The sequence below is a fragment of the Ammospiza nelsoni genome, chromosome 3 (genome assembly GCF_027579445.1).
Source record: "Ammospiza nelsoni isolate bAmmNel1 chromosome 3, bAmmNel1.pri, whole genome shotgun sequence".
Classification (NCBI taxonomy): Eukaryota; Metazoa; Chordata; class Aves; order Passeriformes; family Passerellidae; genus Ammospiza; species Ammospiza nelsoni.
The window spans coordinates 37477432-37494935 of record NC_080635.1 but is presented as its reverse complement, the minus strand read 5'-3'; the positions used below and the strand labels follow the sequence as shown (position 1 = coordinate 37494935).

Sequence of the window (17504 nt, the reverse complement as noted above, 5' to 3'; positions counted from 1 at the left end):
TTACAATTTTTTTTTCCTCCCTTTTCTCACAGCTGTTTGCTTCAGTTACCTTTGAAGTTGTAGAAGAAAGTAAGGTATGTCTGAATTGTTATCTACTAATGAGTTGTAACAGTTGGATCAAATCATACTCTAGTGGAGAGAGCATCCTGAGTCTGAAGACTCTGCTGAAGTAGGCTTCTCAAGTATAGTTCTGCTCCTGAAACAGCTGGGGGGTCTAGATATTGATGATCTCTGTGGTTGACATAGCCTACTAAGCTTTGGCTCACAAACTTAGAAGGGCACAGGTGTGCTCTAAGGCCAGTGCACTTAGCTCCCCAGTCAGTGCTGGCCTTCCTGAGAGTGAAATCCCTTCATTAGCTCTGGGCATTCTTTCAGTACTTGGCATAAATGGCTCTGAAGGATGGCATTAAACCTGCCAGTTACCTAAGGAGTGCCTGGAGTCTAGAAATAGTGAGTAAGAGCTATGGCATCCTCACTCCTGAAGCACAGCTTGTTTGAACATGGACTGCTTGAATTGACTACTGCTTCAGAGGAAATCTGGTTGCTGCATGATTGTTTGGAGGGAGCAGGGGAGGCATGGAGATCTTTTTTTGATCTGTGCTGAACAGTGCAGAAATCTATATGTAATGAATTTGTCTCTTGAAGATACCCTGCATCTGGCTGAACTTTTGTTTTGTTGCATTGAAGTTTGTTGTGTCTGTGCAGGCTCCTAGAACTCGAGCAGTGAAGAACGTGAGAAGGCATGCGTGCTCCTCAATCATCAAGATGTGTCGGGATTACCCTCAGCTTGTCCTGGTAGGTGAATGCAACTGTCATGAGCAGTCTTGCCTCAGTGTCAGTTGGATTTTGTGGGATCTTCAACTTCCTTGGCTACAGTCTCTGCTTTCTTTGCAGGAGACATTCTTCCTGCACAAATGGCAAAGTGGTTCATTCCCTGTACCTCCTTTCTTCCCCACTGAAAAATTTTCTGCCTGAGGAGTTGAATTGTAGATTGGTGGGTTAAATGTGAAAGGGATGATGAGGAGGATACAAGCAGCACTGCATTGGTTTTATGGGAATGTTTGCTGAATGCCCGTGTTATCACCTGTGTTGGTCTCAGCTAATTCCTTAGCTGAAGACTCTAGCATAGCTAATCACTAGATTTTCTTCTGTTACTTAACAGAATATAGGAAAAAAAGGGGAGCATTTGTTTTCTGGACGAGCTCGAGGATATTAGAAGACAAATACGTTTAAATTCCATGAGCTGTGTTTTGTTCATTTTTCTGAAGTAAACAGTCTCTGCATCCAACATTCTTTAGATGTGTTTCTGTGGAGTGGGACCTAGGATTATGGGAGTACCATAGGACATTGCTAGTTCAAACAAAGACATTTTTAAAGCATGTTAATTAAGGTAATTTGGAGGTTCCAGTCTGCATTCTGTAATTGATGCTAAGAACTAATGGGTTGGTTTTTGTTCCAGTTTATTGGTCCTTGAGCTATAACTGTCTCTTTCCCAAACATCTCACTAGAAGAGCCAAGGACCCAGAGTTGCCCCAAAAGATGTTCAGAGGAGTTTGCTGAAGAGGATGATTGCTAATGTTTGTGCAGAATTACGGATAGATGTGGTGGCAACTGGAGAAGGAAGGCAAGGAGTGCAAGAATTCCTGTGGCACTCATTGTAACCATATGAGTTGTTATTTACCACAGGTAAAGAGATGGATGAATCCTGAGTCTGGCCAAAGAAACAAGGTGCTTTCTGTAAGCAAATAAAAGCACCAAAACTGTTTTGAGATGTGACACCGCTTTAAGGGATATAAGTGCCTAGAGAGAGATTTCCTCTTCTTATTTCAGTCATTCTGGCAAGTTAAATTAAAATGAATGCAGGACAATTATAGAGGGGTAGGGAAAAATATAGTTCTCTTAGACTGAACATGCAGAGAAATCTGAGTGTGAGGAGGAGATGGCTATGTTGAGAAAAGTTAATAGTCATGTTTCTCCAGCTGTACAGTACACCCCTTCTCTGCCTCCCCCAGTGGCCCTCCTCCATACCAGATACATGATGCTTTTCCACTTGGATGTGTTTTCTAGCCAAACTTTGAGATGTTGTACAACCACGTGAAACAGCTGCTGTCAAATGAGCTCCTTCTGACACAGATGGAGAAGTGTGCTCTTATGGAGGCCCTTGTCCTCATCAGCAACCAGTTTAAGGACTATGAGCGACAGAAGGCTTTCCTGGAGGAGCTCATGGCTCCTGTGGCTGGCTTGTGGCTCTCCCCAGAGATGCAGAGGTATGGGTTACTTTTCTTTCTGTTGGTCATTTCTTCTCCAACGTGGAGCTGCAGGTGTTGAGGAGATAATGCCCTGCCCAGTAAGGAAACACAAACCATAGAGGGTGGTGGGCTGCCTCTTGACCTCCTCTGCTATGGGCAGTCATTGTGATAATAGTTCTGCAGTTCAGAAACTGCCAACAGCCTAAATGCTGTTTGCTGAAAATTTCTGGGTAAGAGTTGCTTAAGGTAATGAACATTCCCCAGCATGCTCAAAGCATTTGCAGAAAATAAAAAATAAAAGACATTCTTGCTCATCACCAGAAGAAGGGAGGAAGCTGAGTTCTTACTAAAACTGAGGTGTCTTGCAGCTCTGGGTAGCTGGGCTTGCGCAAGAGTTTTCCCAGCAGGGCTATCTTCATAAGAGATTTGAATCTTTTAGATCCCCACAGCCCAAGAGAACTGATAAAGTTTGGAGAGTGTACCCATCTCTGATGCTTTTTAGGCATGTTCCCATGTACAGGATGGAGTGCTACCTAGCCTCTCTAGCCTGCTCTGTATTTGTGAGGTGTTCATTGCCAGTGCAAAGCTCTGCTTAAATTCTCTGGTACAAACAATAATCCCATTGCTGTCTTCTGCTGCTGCCAGAGTCCTCTCAGATCCTGAAGCCTTCATATCCTACGTGGGTGCAGACAACAAAATTGCTGATCCAGTCTTGGAAGATCCTAGTGGCCTGAACCGTTCTAGAGTGAGTATCATTACCAGGAGAGGTGTAATCCTTTAGGAAAGGGGACCTGCCTCCTTCCATCCCCATTTCTCTTGTGATTGCACACGAGGTCTGTGATCATGTACTTCTTTAGCTGCAGAATAACAGGCTGGCCTTTGCTCTTTTAACTACAGTAAAGAGCATGCAGGCCATGCAAAATGACAGTATTTATCAGAGTGAAGCACACTGTTTCTTACTCTTTGGTCACAGTAGAGTTTGGTTTTGGAGAAGCAATTCATTTGCATGATTTTTAGAAATATGGCACAGTGAATTGTGTTTTTTGAACCAGGCAGTATGGAAAACATTGTGCTCAGACTGGAGCACAGAATATAATTAAATTCATCTGAGGAGATTTGTGTTGAATTTTTAGTGTAAAGTCTTCACTCGAACAGCAAATGGAGTTGCTGTCCTCAGATCTGTAGAAGACACTGAAATGTAGTCCATAGAGTCATTTGGGGCTTATGCAGTTCTGTCATCTTAAAACCTGTATCTGCAGGTACCAGCACTGCATCTTCCCTCATGAAGGACACAAGGAACTGATGGTCTAGACCCTTACTTTTAGCAGCCTGCCTGGCTGCTTGCATGCTCTTGAGATGGTATGCATTGGTGCTTTGATAGTGAGTTCCTAGGCCATCCTGCCATGGCCAGGGCTCTCTGAGAGTGATGGAATACAGCATGATCATTTGCTGCATTTTCCTGGCAGCAAACTCACCAGAGGTTGTTCCTCTCACCAGGTTAGGCTCACTGTAGAACGTTCCCTTTGAGATGGGACAATGATGTGTTTCTCTGAAAATCTGTTCATTCAGACTGTGATCTGGCTAAGAAATGCTGTCTCCACATCTCATGCTGCAGATAAGCTTTTGTGTGTACACTATTCTGGGAGTCGTGAAACGAGCTCGTTGGCCTGCTGCTACTGAAGAGGCAAAAGCTGGAGGATTCTTTTTGGGATATCTGCCCAGTGGAACTCCAATGTACCGTAATCCCTGCACTGAGCAGGTCCTGAAGCTTTTTGACAATTTACTTGCTCTCATAAGGTGGGTCAAGTTGATTTGAAATAATTTATGTTGGCTTTTAAATCTCTGAAAGCCAAACTGTGATAAATAGGTGGAATGCTCAGAGCATGGTTTGCCCAGTGAAGCCAGTGGGAATAGTGCTGGTGCCAGTGCCCAAGTACTGTTCCTGGCTGCTCACAGTGGGGAATGGCACTGTGCAAACTGCAGCCTTCTCAATGTTCGTTGGCCTGGCCTGCAGGCGGCCATCAAAGCTAATGGGAGCTTGTGCTGGGGTTGCCTCCCCCACCTCCACTCCTGTAGTTCTGTCCCCCAGTTAATGATTTCTCAGCTGACATCTGTGCTCTGCCCTCAGCCCCTACAAGGCCACCTCTCCTGTCACCAGCAGGGCAGTCCCAGCTCTCATCGCGTCCCGCTCGCGTTGTTCCCTCTTCAGTGTTAAATTCAGCTGGCTTGGCTGACCATGAGCAGCAGCCTCCTGAAGCACTGTCTGCTCTTGGAATCAGTGGATGCATACTCTCAGGCTGTTACTACCATGCAGTGCTTCTCTGCGTGTCACCAGTGCTGTGTCAGTCTGGGGCAGCCAGGGGAGGCAGCAAGAGAAGGCAGAAAAGGGAAATCCCCAAGAACACAGTTCCCAGGATTACAAAGGAGAAGTTTCTCTCAGGGTAACTCCTGACACTGGGAGTTTGCCAGACTTATGGGACAATTTTGTGAGAGAACATGTTACATACTTGAAAACTTGCTGCTCTGTCCTTGGCAGGGGCCTTTTGAGAAAAAGTATTTGCAGATCCACTTTGATTTTCAGCTCCTGGGTTTGTAAGAGAAGGGACTCTGTTGACTGAGCTCTGTCTAGTCAAATATGTTTAGTAGTCACTGAGCTCAGGAATGTGCTGCTTCCAGAGAGAAGCAGCATGCTGGACTGTTGGGACAAGCACATGCTGTCTTGGCCCACACTGGCAGTGTTCCTCATCACTAAACTCTCTAGCACAGTGTGTGGTACTTTGGCCAGTGACCAGTGGCCAAAGTATTTTTGCCTTTTATCCTGGAAGGCTGAAGATCCTATTGATGAGCTTCTGGGAGAGGTTAGGTAGAGTTGTCCTGAGTAGTGGTAGCCTCATGCCATTTCTTCCAGTGCCTGTCATATTGTGTCATACTGTGTGAGAGCAACTAAACCAGTGCCCAAGGTCTGAACAGGCTGCAACAGACACTTCTTCCTCATGCAGTCACTGTTCCTCTCTGAACTTGTGCCTCAGTAAAATCACTTGGGATCTCTGTTACAACAGGCTTAGGAAACTGTCATCCAACTTCTGTCAGCACTTTGGTGAAGAGGCAAAAGCTCTGTGCCTGGCTTTTAGCACCTCCAAGAGAACACATGAGCTATCTTTTCTATCCAGGTTATAAAGGAAGGGTCTCCATGGCTGGTTTGGGCTTTTTTTTGAGATAAAGTGTCTGTGTTCAAGCATCTCACCTGCAGACCAAAATATTTTCTGTGTACGTGGTAGTAACATACATGGAGAAACCTGTACTTGGGCTTTTCTTAAGCTGGATGCTCCAACAAGAACTAATGAATTATGTATTCAGAACAGTGGATCTTTATGCTTCATATTTTTCCATTGCTGCTGTTGGATATAGGCCTCTGTTTGACAACTGCAAGCTCCTAGTTGTTCAGTGCAAGTGTTGATGATGATGCTTAAGTCTTTTTGGCAAAGCTGGATCTTGTGCTGTGGAGTTCCTGTGGTGGTCTTTGCTGACTTCAGGTGCTTTTTCCATGTGTGTCATCCTCAAGCCTTCTTTAATATTGATCACACAGGAGAATATGGAATCTGTAGCTGCCTGTCAGCAGGCAGGAGGTATGGGGATATGAGGAAGGCTGCCTGGCAGGAAAGCTACCTGTGTTTAGGATGCCTTCAGGGATGTAGTTACATTACTACCTGGGAATGGATGCTTCTCTGAGATCTGTGCCGTTGGGCAGCTCTGTTTGGATAAGCAGCTTCCAGTGTTGCCCACGTGCAACCGTGGGACAGAGATGTGGATGTCCCTGCGGGTTGTGTTGGCTTCTGTGTGAGCAGATGTGCAAATAGCAGTAGCATGGATCCTGCTGAGCAGCTAAACTCAGCACCAAGCCAGGCACCAGTGTGCTTACAGAGGGGGTTTCCAGGCTGAGCAGTGGGACTGCTGCTCTCTGGATAGTGTGTGGCATTGTGCTGCTGTGTTAGCAGACAGAGGCAGTGAAGCTGTTGAGCCACTGGGCTTTTGCCAGGGTGGTAAGTAGCCTGAAGGGAGGTCATGGGTGAGATCAAAGAACTGAGAGGAACAAGGTAGTCCAGGTAATGGAATAATAAAGTAGCTTTGAGTGGCATCTTATTGTGCCTACCTGTATTTGTATCTGTGTTGGTAGCTGTGTTAAGTGAATTATTTTGAGGTTTCTATATTAATCACTGCTTGCAGTTTTCAGAGTAATGATTCTCCTGTCCTCTGTGGCACCTCATTTCATTTAGGTGTTTTCTAGCTTCTGGCTTAAAACGTTCACTCCTGAATTTAAACCCAAATCATGATTTTCAGCCACCTTGGTGCAGTCAGTGCAGTAGCTGCATGACCTGATTGGTACAGAACCTTTATTGTGCTGGGATTTTGCTCGTGTTTTGTTGCAAATTAGGTGCTCAGGCTCAGCAAATGCTTTGCTTAGACAAAGGCTTTTTTGGAACTCCTGATGATGAAATGCTGACATTGCCAAGGCATTAATGCTGGTGAAAGAATTCTTGGGTAGACATGGATGCTGTAGGCATTTTCATTGTAGACAACTTTGGTAAGATTCTTCAATCATAAACTGTCCTAAAGGACTCATCTTCTGGTTTACAAGCTGTTCTCTTTAGGCATCAGATACTCTTTCTAGCAGAGCTGTGACCATCACTGAAAATTCCCCAAGTCCTGCCATATCCTTTGCTTGTCTTTTCTAAAGCATAAATGTCTCTTGAAATTAGTTTGTTTTCCTGTGTGTGGGGTGCCCAGGAGTGCAGTCTCAGCTGGAACATGCCTAGGGGCTACATCATCATACATGAGGGCTATTGGATGCCTTTTTAACTCCCATAGGGAGGGGGTCGTTGGCCATTTTCTCTCCATTCCCACTTGGAACTTGCTAAAATATTAAGAGAGCTTGCCCTGTAAGTGGACATCTGTCTCCCAACTCACAGACTTAAGAAAACGCTTCAAGGACTCTGAAACAACTAAGGACCGTGACCACACCTTCAGGATATGACTGTCTGGCCTGTCCTGCTGGAGTTAGTGCCCCTGATTTCAGGGCTCACCTTTGCAATTGCACAGTCTCTGCATTTGCCCCACTGGCCTTCTGCCCAGCATGAGGCAAAGCCAACACTGACATGGAGTGGACAGGAGACATACAAGAGATTATTTTAGTGGCTAGGTTTCAGGATAGCCTCAAGCAGAAATGTACAGCTTTTTGAGTCAGTGGGGCAGCATTAACCAGTGTGGAAGCTGGGCTGTTCCCTGGCCCTTCTTGGCAAAGCAGAATCAGCTTGTGCCCCTTTGAGGCCTGTTGCATGGTGTTAGATCCATCCCAGAATGAGAGTATGAGTCATTTCTATAGCACTTTCTCATGAAGTTCACATACTTGCCTTCCTCATGTGCAGTGAGCAGGGAAGTATTTAACACTTGCAGAGAGAAAACAGGCTAGTTGTGGTTCTGGAGCTTTCTGCAAATGCAAGCAGACATCACTGCATCACAGTTGCCAGAATTATGAATGTAAACATTTAAAAAACCCCCAAAACCCAATAATTACTACATGAGTGAAAGCTGAGACTCTGGAGAACATCCTGAGGTCTGTCCACCCTCCCTTCCCCCAGCCATTCCCATGTACCCCCTGCTTTGGGAAACGCTGCTGAGGGGGAAATACTGAGTTGCCCTTGATCACCTCTAGCAGCAGGTACAATGGCATTGCAGTTTTGGAGGAGGCTGCAGGATTTGTGCTGTGTGCAGCTGGCGACACCCAGAGTGGAGGTCTGAGGTCTCAAAGGAGTGAGGTAGGTGAGAGAGACACCCCTGCCGAGTCCAGCTCTGAGTGTCAGTACCCTGACTGAGAGAGGGGACCCATTTTGGCCTGGATGGCAAGAAGCAGCCACCCATGGCTGAATTGGTGTCCCTTGCAGACAGCTGACAGTGGCCACTTCCTATGATTCGGAACTGTTCCCAGCTGGATGTGTTGTCCAGGGGGCAGATGTGCCTGCCATGAGTAACATCTGATCAGACTGATGTTCTCACTAGAGTCTCTCCAATGCCACCTGCCATTCTGGGGGCTGAGACCCATCCCTGAGGGGCAGTGTGTGTATTTTGGACCTGAAGCAGCCCCTCCCTCTGCAGGGGCCTTAGGTGCAGAAGACCTTTTGAGATGACAGAATCTATGTCTTGTCAGTTTTAAAAATACATTCTTGGATCCCTTTGGCCAAGCTAATAAGTTGTTCCCAGCATCATCTGGAGAATTGCTGGGAGTTTTTGCTGCCAGTGCTTGCAAGGGGTGGGATGAACTGAAATAAGTGGAAGGGGCAGCCAGGAGATTCAGGACATGAGGTGGTGTCACTCCATGTCTCTGTTAGGTCAGCTTCCCCAGTATTTTTGCAGGTGGGGAAGGGGGATCCCATGCACATGTGCGTGGTCTCACCTTCCTCATCATCTGCCTCAGAAGAGCTGTCCACAAGCTGAAGGAGAGGATTCCACTGTCAAGGGCAAAAAGGGGTTGATTTACATGAGTATAAACCAAGTGCTCTTCTGTTTCAGGACTCACAACAACCTCTACACACCAGAGATGGTGGCCAGGCTGGGGGATACATTTGCAAAGGCCTTGGACATGCTGGAAGTGGAGAAGAATGCCATTCTAGGTAAGAGGTTTCTCTTCAGGAGGAATGTGTGCGCAAATTCTTAGAGATATTTGAGTTAGTGATCTGTCCATAACAGTGGAAGTGAAATAGGGTGGAGGACCAGCTTCTTCATAGTATTTGCAGTTCAGCTGTGATTTCAACCAGCTGAAACTAAGATATAAATAAGTTACTGGTCTCAGACATATTGGTTTCTTCTGGAAGCATTGTAGGGTACACTACCAAACTGCTTATCCCATCTGTGGGGTGATGGTAGTCTCTGCAACATGGCATTTCAGGCTGCAGCGGCTGGAGGGTGCTGTAATTGTGTGCCTTTGAGAGGAATTAGTGCTGAGAAGGAGCCCTGAGTGCTGGTGCAGAGACCTGTCCTGGAGGGCAAGAGCCAAGTTGTGCAGTATGACCCTGGCATTTGTTCCTAGACAGCATATTAGAAAGAGGCCTTTGGAGCCTTCTTAAAACACGTCTGAGCTTGTGAACACAGAAGCTTTTCCAACCAAGCAGAAGTGGGTGGCCTTGTGGATAAAGTGTGGATCATGACTTTGGAAATTGGGGTTTAATGTCAGGTTGAAAAACAGTGAAATATTTTGGAGAAGTTGGTTTGTCTTTTTTTCTCCATTTCCTATCTATAAAATGAGAACACGGTTCCTTTACCTGTTTTCTGTGACTTTAAAAACTCTGTGAGCCCCTGCACATAAAGCAGCAGGGCCTTAGATCTCCGCTCTAAACTTGTTAATATTATAGTTCAACAGTAGCTTGTATCCTAGCAGAGAATACAAACTTGAAGAGATGAGCTATTAGAGGAGCTGCAACAACTGTCAGCTTTGCTGCTGACTGGGTTCTGACAGCTCAAGTAAGTTCTACTTCAGAGAAATAAGGCATCCACAACAACCTCAGTGGAAACACCTCTGCCCTGGGTGCCACCAACCTGAACCTGGCTGACCTCTGACTCTCTGCCCCAGGGTTGCTGCACCACTTTGTATTTGGTTCTTGCCAAGAGCTTCCCTTGCTGTTGTCAAGCTGGCTGGGGCCTGCCCATCATGCTCTGAAGGTGCACTGTACTCTCTCATCAATGTAACTGAAGCTTATTCCTTCCCACAGGTCTCCCTCAGCCTTTGTTGGATCTTTATGACTCTCCTGTTTACAAAACAGTCTTAGAAAGGATGCAGGGCTTCTTTTGTACCCTCTATGACAACTGGTAAGAGCACCACATCTCACCACAATGCAGCACTGCACAGCCAGAGCAGCAGGTTATTGTGGGGTTCTGGCTTCCTTTAGAATAGACTTTGATGTGAGCTGTATCCTGCAATACCCAAGTACAAGCTGCAGTGGTGGCATGTATACAGTGGTTGTAACCTGCCACACAGACATGGAACAGTCTGGGAAAAGTACCTCAAAATGGGGATCTGCTTAAAAGCTAAAGCTCTTCTGCAGTTTGGTAGTCAGATTGGAGCGCTTACCTGATATCCTGATTAGTTTGTCTCTTTTGCCACTTCTCATTATCTGTCAGGGTACATCAGCACTTGAAAGCAAAGCACCTTGTAGTACTTAAATGCTTAATTCATTGTCCCTCTGCAGGTATCCCAGAAAAAGAGATGCTGTGCTGAAATTCCTCTATAGTATTTGTTTAGGCATGTGACAACTGTGTAGTCTCAAGATGATAGTACTTGTAGCCTTTGCAGATCAGAGATGGGGTGCTTGTTATCTGGCAGACATGTAACTAACTTGTTCTTTTGTTGAAGTTTTCACATCCTGGGAAATGCAGGCCCCTCCATGCAACAGGATTTCTACACTGTTGAGGGTCTTGCCACCCAGCTCCTCAGCTCTGCTTTCAACAACCTCAACAACATTCCTGATTACAGACTGCGTCCCATGCTCCGTATCCTTCCATCACCGTCTCAGGCCAGCTTGGGAGGCTCTGAAGACATAAATTTAAACCCTGCATTGTTTTCAGTATGGCCAAGACAAAGAAGGGTGATTGAGGAGGCAAACAAACAGGGATACACCTGGTGGAGGTGAAGTGTGATGCTAGGAGGGCACGAGCAGAACAAGCAGTGTGTGGGGTCAGAATAAATGCCAAGGATTTGTGTGGTTCTGGAGGCACTGTGAGAGGTGAGTAGTGCCTTCTGAGGGGCAAGGAGGCTTGGATAGTGAGGAGCTTGACATTAGAATGTGCTTCTCTGGGAGATCATGTGGGTTTCCCAACCTGCTTTCCAGGGCTGGACATTCAGTCTCACAGCTGGGATGTGGGTGCTAAGTACCCTTAGCTTTCTCAGCTGAACTGTCAGGGGAAAGAGCTGAATAGCTGATGTTCTTGCTGTATAGAGATGGCACTTGTTAGTTCAGGGCTGTGAGAAGGTGGGCTTCCAAGTGCCTGTCCCTTGGCCTCCCAGTGGAATGGGCTGCCTTGGGCACAGCTGGCTGTGTTGGATCTCTTCCTTAACTGGTCTGTGCAGGTGTGTTTGTGAAGCCCTTGGTACTTTCCTGCCCTGCAGAATACTACGAAACCCTTGTCTGCCCCGTGCTGGGACCACTCTTCACCTACCTGCACATGGTAAGAAATAGCTCGTTCAGTGCCTGTTCCTTGGCAGCCCTGACTCCTGTAGCAGCTGGCAGCAACGAGTGGGAATGTCTGTCTCTACAGAGCCAGCAGAGATGAGGGCAGAGCCTTGATGCTTAATGATTTTGATGATGTTTAGAGGGGCCTGTAAAGTGCATTGAACCCTGACTGTTGCACAGCACCCCTTGCTGTGAATTCAAACCTGTGGACACGAACAACTCAACCTGCAGCCCTGATAGTTTTGGGGTTTGTTTATGTTTTTTTTCCATGTCCTCTCATTTTCATGACAGCTCATTCACATTCCAGCACACTTGATACCAGTTCTCCTGCTGTTCAAAATGGCATTTAAAGCTCTTGTGCTTCTGCCAGTAGATATTGCTTGGGTCTCCTTGCATTGTGTCCAGATTTAATCTTTCCTTCCTGTCTTGAACAGAGGTTGTCCCAGAAATGGCAGGTGATCAACCAGCGAAACATGCTCTGGTAAGCTTCCACCCCTTGGTACAAAGAGGGAAATGGGGTCTTTTATGTGACCCTTTGTCCAGGAGCAGCCCTGCTAGCGAGGGCTGGAAGACACACTGGTGCCTCATTCCCTGTGTTTGGGTGGAGGGGTACTTAAAGACATTGGCTCCTGTCAAACTAAAACCTGTTCTCCTCAGTGAGGATGATGCTGCAGATGACAACCCTGAGTCTCAGGAGATGCTTGAGGAACAGCTGGTCAGGATGCTGACTCGAGAAGTCATGGATCTTGCCAGTAAGTGAAATCAGATTAGGTCTCCTGAGATATTTGGGAAGTTTTCCCTGGAGTGGACAATGGGAATTCCCAATGTGCAGTAAACTTTATTATAACCATCAGTAGTATGTAACATAACCATGAGAATGCAGCTGTGAGACAGCCCTGCCAAAATCTTTGCTAAAACCTAGTTTGAGATAATTGAAAACCTTCAGAAGAGATATTCTTCCATTTTTTAGCTTTTAGGACTCCATGGTTTTGGCACCATTCCTGTAGGAATCCAGTCCTGCAGGGAATTGGGTTCTCCCATTCTGTGCTTTGGAATCCTGTATAGGACATGGATTTGTGGACAAGCCAAGTGTAGAGCAGTTTTGTTGCTGGCAGTTGCCATGTGTCTAACCAGACATAAGGGAGGAGTCTGTCCCCCAAAGCAGTCTTCCTTCTGTTCCCCTTCTCCAACAGAATTTTTGTGTCAGCGTGGCTTTGTACAGGAAGGCTGGGGAAATTGCTTCCATGGAGATTACAGATCTCAATCTTCTGTCTCCTTTCCTGACTGGCCTTTTTGCTTTAAGTCAGTGTTCTTCTTGGGTTATGGGCTTCAGATGGTTTTGTACATTTCTGGTTCTCAGTAGTACAAAGCAAGCTCTGTGCAGCAGGTTCCACTGTGGGTGGGATGTTAGAGCCTTCCAGGTAGTGCAGTATTGAGCTTTTATACTGGGCTTTCTGATTCTTCAGATTCCCTGTAAGAGCTGGGGGAGCTTGAAGCAGCTGTGAGCCCATCAGAGTCTGTAGGATAATCTCTGCATGTTTCTGCAGTAGCATCTTCCCTTTTCTGCTCCTCTGACCTGCAACTGTTTTTGCAGCTGTTTGCTGTGTTTCTAAGAAAGGTGTTGAACAGAACACTACTGCTGCTGTAGATGGAGATGGTAAGTAAATGCCAACCTTTGCCTTTCCTGCCCTTGGTGTACACAAACACTGTTCCCTTCCTGTTTCTTGAGCAGGAGGCTGGGCTGATGCTGGAAGTTTTGTGTCAGGGCTATAGGCTTGGAAAGAAGCCTTCAGCTCTGTCCTGCCCAGCATGCCTGGGAGCCATCGAAAAACCCAGTCTAGCCTGGAAATGAATGTGCTGCAGGGTTCACAGGTGCCATATTGGAACAGCTGGTTCTTAAGGTTCTGAGAAGTGGGCTGAGGAGCAGAGGGGGATGTGAACACTTTCACAAGAGCTGAAGGTAGCCAGTTGCATGCCCCTCCTGCCCCACCAAGGGTGGGTGCTTTTTGCTTGAAAAGAGATGTTCTGGGTAAGCTGTGCCAGGACACTGATTCTGTGTGCTGTCTCCTGGCTCCCAGCTTAGTTCTTGCAGCCTCCCTGTGTCCCCCTCAGTCCTTGGGAGGCCACGTTCACAGTGCAGCCTTTGCTCTGCAGATGATGAGGCGATGGCCACGGAGGTGACTCCCCCTGCCAACGCAGAGCTCACCGAGCTTGGCAAGTGTCTGATGAAGCAAGAGGTAAGAGGGTGTGCTCTGACTGCCACATCCTTTCTCTGTACTCTTTGTCACACTTGTCTGCTCTGCAGCCAGACACTGCTGCAGAGATCTAGGCTGCTGGAGTGTTCCCCACGTGGGAATCACCTCTTAGGAACATATATGGCTTCTAAGGGCCTTGCAGAAGCCACAAAGCAAATGGGGTTGAGATCCAGTTATAACACACAGCTACAGAGCTCCAGCCAGCCCTTTTAGGGAAGAGGCCATGGATATTCAGCCCACAGGGTGCTCCCTGGCTGTGCCTTCATCCTGTGACCCAGTTTTCATTCAGCTTTTTTTTATCTTTACTCTCTGCTGTGGATGCCTCAGAAGCTCTTGTAGAAGCTTTTGTAGGGACTTGAGAGTAGCAGCTGACCAGAGTCCATGAGTGCTCCAGGGTCTTTCCCAGGGAGATGAAGGGAGCAGGTTAACACTGGTCCCTCATGGTTCTGATGGTGCACACTGGGTGAACACCTTTTGCTAGAGCAACAGTAGCATGCAGGATTCTCAGAAGCTCCTGCACATTCTCTGAATTGCTTCTTGGCTCCTATCAGGTTTGAATGCTGGAAGTAGAAAACAGTTCCTCTGACTGGTTTTCCTCTCTGACTCCTTTTCAGGATGTTTGCACTGCAGTGCTGATCACTGCCTACACATCCCTGTCCTGGAAGGACACCTTGTCCTGCCAAAGAACCACAACACAGCTTTGCTGGCCACTGCTCAAACAGGTACCTCTGGGAGGAAGAAGGGATTAGTTCTGGCAGGGTTCTCAATGTTGTGAGAAGTGTGGCTGCTTCAACCCTGGGCACCTTCTCCCCCAGGAAAAGCAAGCTGTTGCAGAAAGGTGGTTGTGTACCACCAGTATCTTGTTTCAGTGCTGACAGTGCTTCTTCCCCAGGTGCTTCCAGGAAACCTCCTTCCCGATGCTGTGTCCTGGTTTTTCACAAGTGTGCTCAAGGGCTTGCAGGTACATGGGCAGCACGATGGCTGCATGGCAGCTCTTGTCCACCTGGCTTTCCAGATCTACGAGGCCTTGGTGAGAAATTCTGTTCTTCATCCAAATCTGAGATTGAGGAATGTGAGGGGAATGGTGAAAAGTGATCCCATGCCTAGTGGGTAGGGGCAGAGGAGTTAATGGCCCCAGTGAGGGCCAGGCTGTTACTGTGGCAGAGCTGTGTTAATGGTACTTCTCCATGCAGCGCCCTCGCTATGGGGAGCTGAAGGCAGTGATGGAGCAGATCCCAGACATCCAGCTGGACTCTTTGGAACAGTTTGATTCAAAGCTTCTCAACCCAACGCTGCAAAAAGTGGCAGACAAGCGCCGGAAGGATCACTTCAAGCGCCTCATCTCAGGTTGCATTGGGGTAAGTGATGGCCTGGAGGAGTACTTCACAGCTGTATGCTGCAGAAGTGATGGGGTAGCCAGCCTGCCTCCTCTCACCAACCACCCTCCTTCCCAGCCAGGAGGCTGTTGCAGCATGTTCTTAGTGCCTCTCTTCATCCTGGAGGTCCTGAGCAGCCCCTCCAGCAATGGCCTCTCACTGAGAGGCAGCAGATGGGTACCTTGCACAAGGGTGCCCAGGGAAATGGTGCTAAAATGTTTGGTTGAAGCTGCTGGGTGGGCATTGGACTTCTGTGAGGATGGTGGTGGTGGAGCCTTTGACATTGAATAGAAGCTGGGGAGCTGGTATTTTAAAGGTTAGCTCAGTGCCCTGGCACTTGGGAGAGGCCAGGCCTGAAATTCCTCAAAATGCAACCATAGAGTCCAGGCCTAGGAATTGCTCAGATCCTGGGGTGTGCCTCTGATGTGCAAGCAAGCTGCCCCTGAGCTGCGTGGGGGTATGAAGACAGAAATGATTGATGCCTGCCTGTCTGTCCTCTGCAGAAGCCCATTGGGGAGCAGTTCCGCAAGGAGGTTCATATCCGGAACCTTCCATCTCTCTTCAAAAAGGTGAAGCCATCACTGGAGACAGATGTGCTAGAAAACGAGGATGGAGAGGGCTTCAACGTACTCTTTGAGCCCTGAGCCTGGGATGCTGCAGCCATCTCCTCCCCTACCTTATAATTTGTCTCTCCTCATAGTAAGCACATTAGATTCTCCTTGTCACTGCCTCCACAAGCATTGTCTGAATAAAGCCCCTTACGGGTCCCGTCCCCTTCTCTTCCATACACCGGGATGGGGCCTGTGGTGGCATTTGAACCAGTCAATATTAAGCTCTTCCCGTGACTCCTTCCCCTCCATTGGATGAGCATCTTTAGACCTCTGCTTCTCTGCAGGGTGGGAGCTGAGTGCATAGACCTCTTTAGGGTAAAGCCTGTCATCTTGTAGCCTCTGGTCACTCTTGCTCCACCTCTTCAGCCCTTGGGGTTTAGGATTAATGCAGAAGGCAGAGTAGTGTGCCATGTGAAAAGGGGCTACCCTAATCTAATCTTCCTCTGGGTGCTAGTAGCCAGGCTTTGTAGGGAACACATTGGACACTCCTGTCATGCTTCTCAGCACTTGTCCCTAGCGGACTGCAATTCTGCTGAATCCGTTTCCCTCCAGGATGCTGAGCCTTGGGCTGAGGGCTGCGTGCCAGGAAGCCTAGCAGTGCTCTAGGATCTCCTGTGAGATCAGCCTTTCTAAGGTGCAACTGCTCTCTAGAAAGAGGCAGACACTGTCATATATATACATATGTATGTATAGATATGATCATACAGCTTGTTCTACCCAGAGCCAAATGGAAGGCTTTTACTTTGTGCCAGCCTTTCTTGGACATCTCTCAGGGGGAGCAGGACATATTTTTTCTTAATTTTTTTTTTTCATTTTTCCATGCCCTGTAGACTAGAACTTGGCCAGCACAGGGTAGATAAAATCTGGACCAATACCTGAAGTACCTGCAATCCAAAAGGGATCTCCTTGCCCTGTTGCAATGGAGGTGACAGTAGCCCCTGTTTTTACCCAGTCTGGTACTTCCCAGAGAATTGCATGGTGGGGCAGGAGGGGTGGGCTTTATACTGCAGTTTACAGGGGGGAGCCAGGTCAGAAACTGGGTTTTGGATGTGGTGGGACTCTAATGAAGCCACTCCAGTCTGCAAAGCTGGTTCTTCTTACATGACAAATACTACACAATCTATCCTAGAGTTAGCCCAGGAGCTAGGAGGGTCTGTCCAGAGCTAGCTGGCAGTTTTGCCATCCAGGAGACAAAACAACTAATGAACTGTGGTAGGTGGAGAAGGGATGTCTCCACATGGACAGACTGGACAAAAAGGCTGGTGTTGGGAGGTGTGGGAGTGCAGATAGAAGAGCAGGCCTTGGGCATCCACTCACCCTCCTGCCCCTGCTGTTCCACCAGCACCCTCCACTTTCTTCCTAGCCTCAAACTTTTTTAACCTCTGAGCTAACATGGCTCCTGGCTCTAGCAAAGGCTGGGTGTATTTATTGTGTTGTGATATTTTTAACATTCTGTGACTTCATGCTAGACACAAGGGGTTTTTGTAAAATGAATTTTAAACCTTTTTTGTAGGAATGTTTAAATCCGAAGCTGTCTCTGAACTGGTTGTGTTACACCTGAATGTCAGTAAAGCTATTCCAGTTTCATACACATTGTGTCATGATTCATTTTTATTCTTTCATCTGTTTCAATAAGATCTGAGGCCTCTGGTCTGACCAGACTGCCTGCCTGGAGATTTCTCAGCATTCCTTATTCCAGTTACCATTAAGGGGGCACCTTTGCTGGTGGTTAGTACACTGGCAGGGAGGGGGTGAACCATTCCAGACTATATAGTTTAATTAGGTGAGGGGGAAA

At 47.3% G+C, this 17504-nt stretch overlaps 1 protein-coding gene across 3 annotated transcripts in view; it reads left to right on the top strand.

Annotated features, from left to right (window-relative positions):
- The window catches only part of XPO5 (exportin 5), a 29572-nt gene extending 12274 nt beyond the window's left edge, over nt 1-17298 (top strand). For 2 of the 3 annotated variants that reach the window (XM_059469070.1, XM_059469068.1), the window contains 17 exons: nt 33-74; nt 688-795; nt 2068-2267; nt 2895-2994; nt 3865-4046; nt 8814-8914; nt 10010-10106; nt 10651-10787; nt 11365-11462; nt 11902-11948; nt 12125-12219; nt 13062-13124; nt 13622-13704; nt 14337-14444; nt 14615-14752; nt 14916-15080; nt 15602-17298. In XM_059469070.1, the coding sequence (XP_059325053.1) occupies nt 33-74; nt 688-795; nt 2068-2267; nt 2895-2994; nt 3865-4046; nt 8814-8914; nt 10010-10106; nt 10651-10787; nt 11365-11462; nt 11902-11948; nt 12125-12219; nt 13062-13124; nt 13622-13704; nt 14337-14444; nt 14615-14752; nt 14916-15080; nt 15602-15742 (1905 nt within the window). In that variant the 3' untranslated portion in view covers nt 15743-17298. The remainder of the gene's footprint in view (nt 1-32; nt 75-687; nt 796-2067; nt 2268-2894; nt 2995-3864; nt 4047-8813; nt 8915-10009; nt 10107-10650; nt 10788-11364; nt 11463-11901; nt 11949-12124; nt 12220-13061; nt 13125-13621; nt 13705-14336; nt 14445-14614; nt 14753-14915; nt 15081-15601) is intronic. The other variant, XM_059469069.1, reaches the window with a different exon arrangement.
- The last annotated feature ends 206 nt before the right edge of the window (nt 17299-17504 follow it).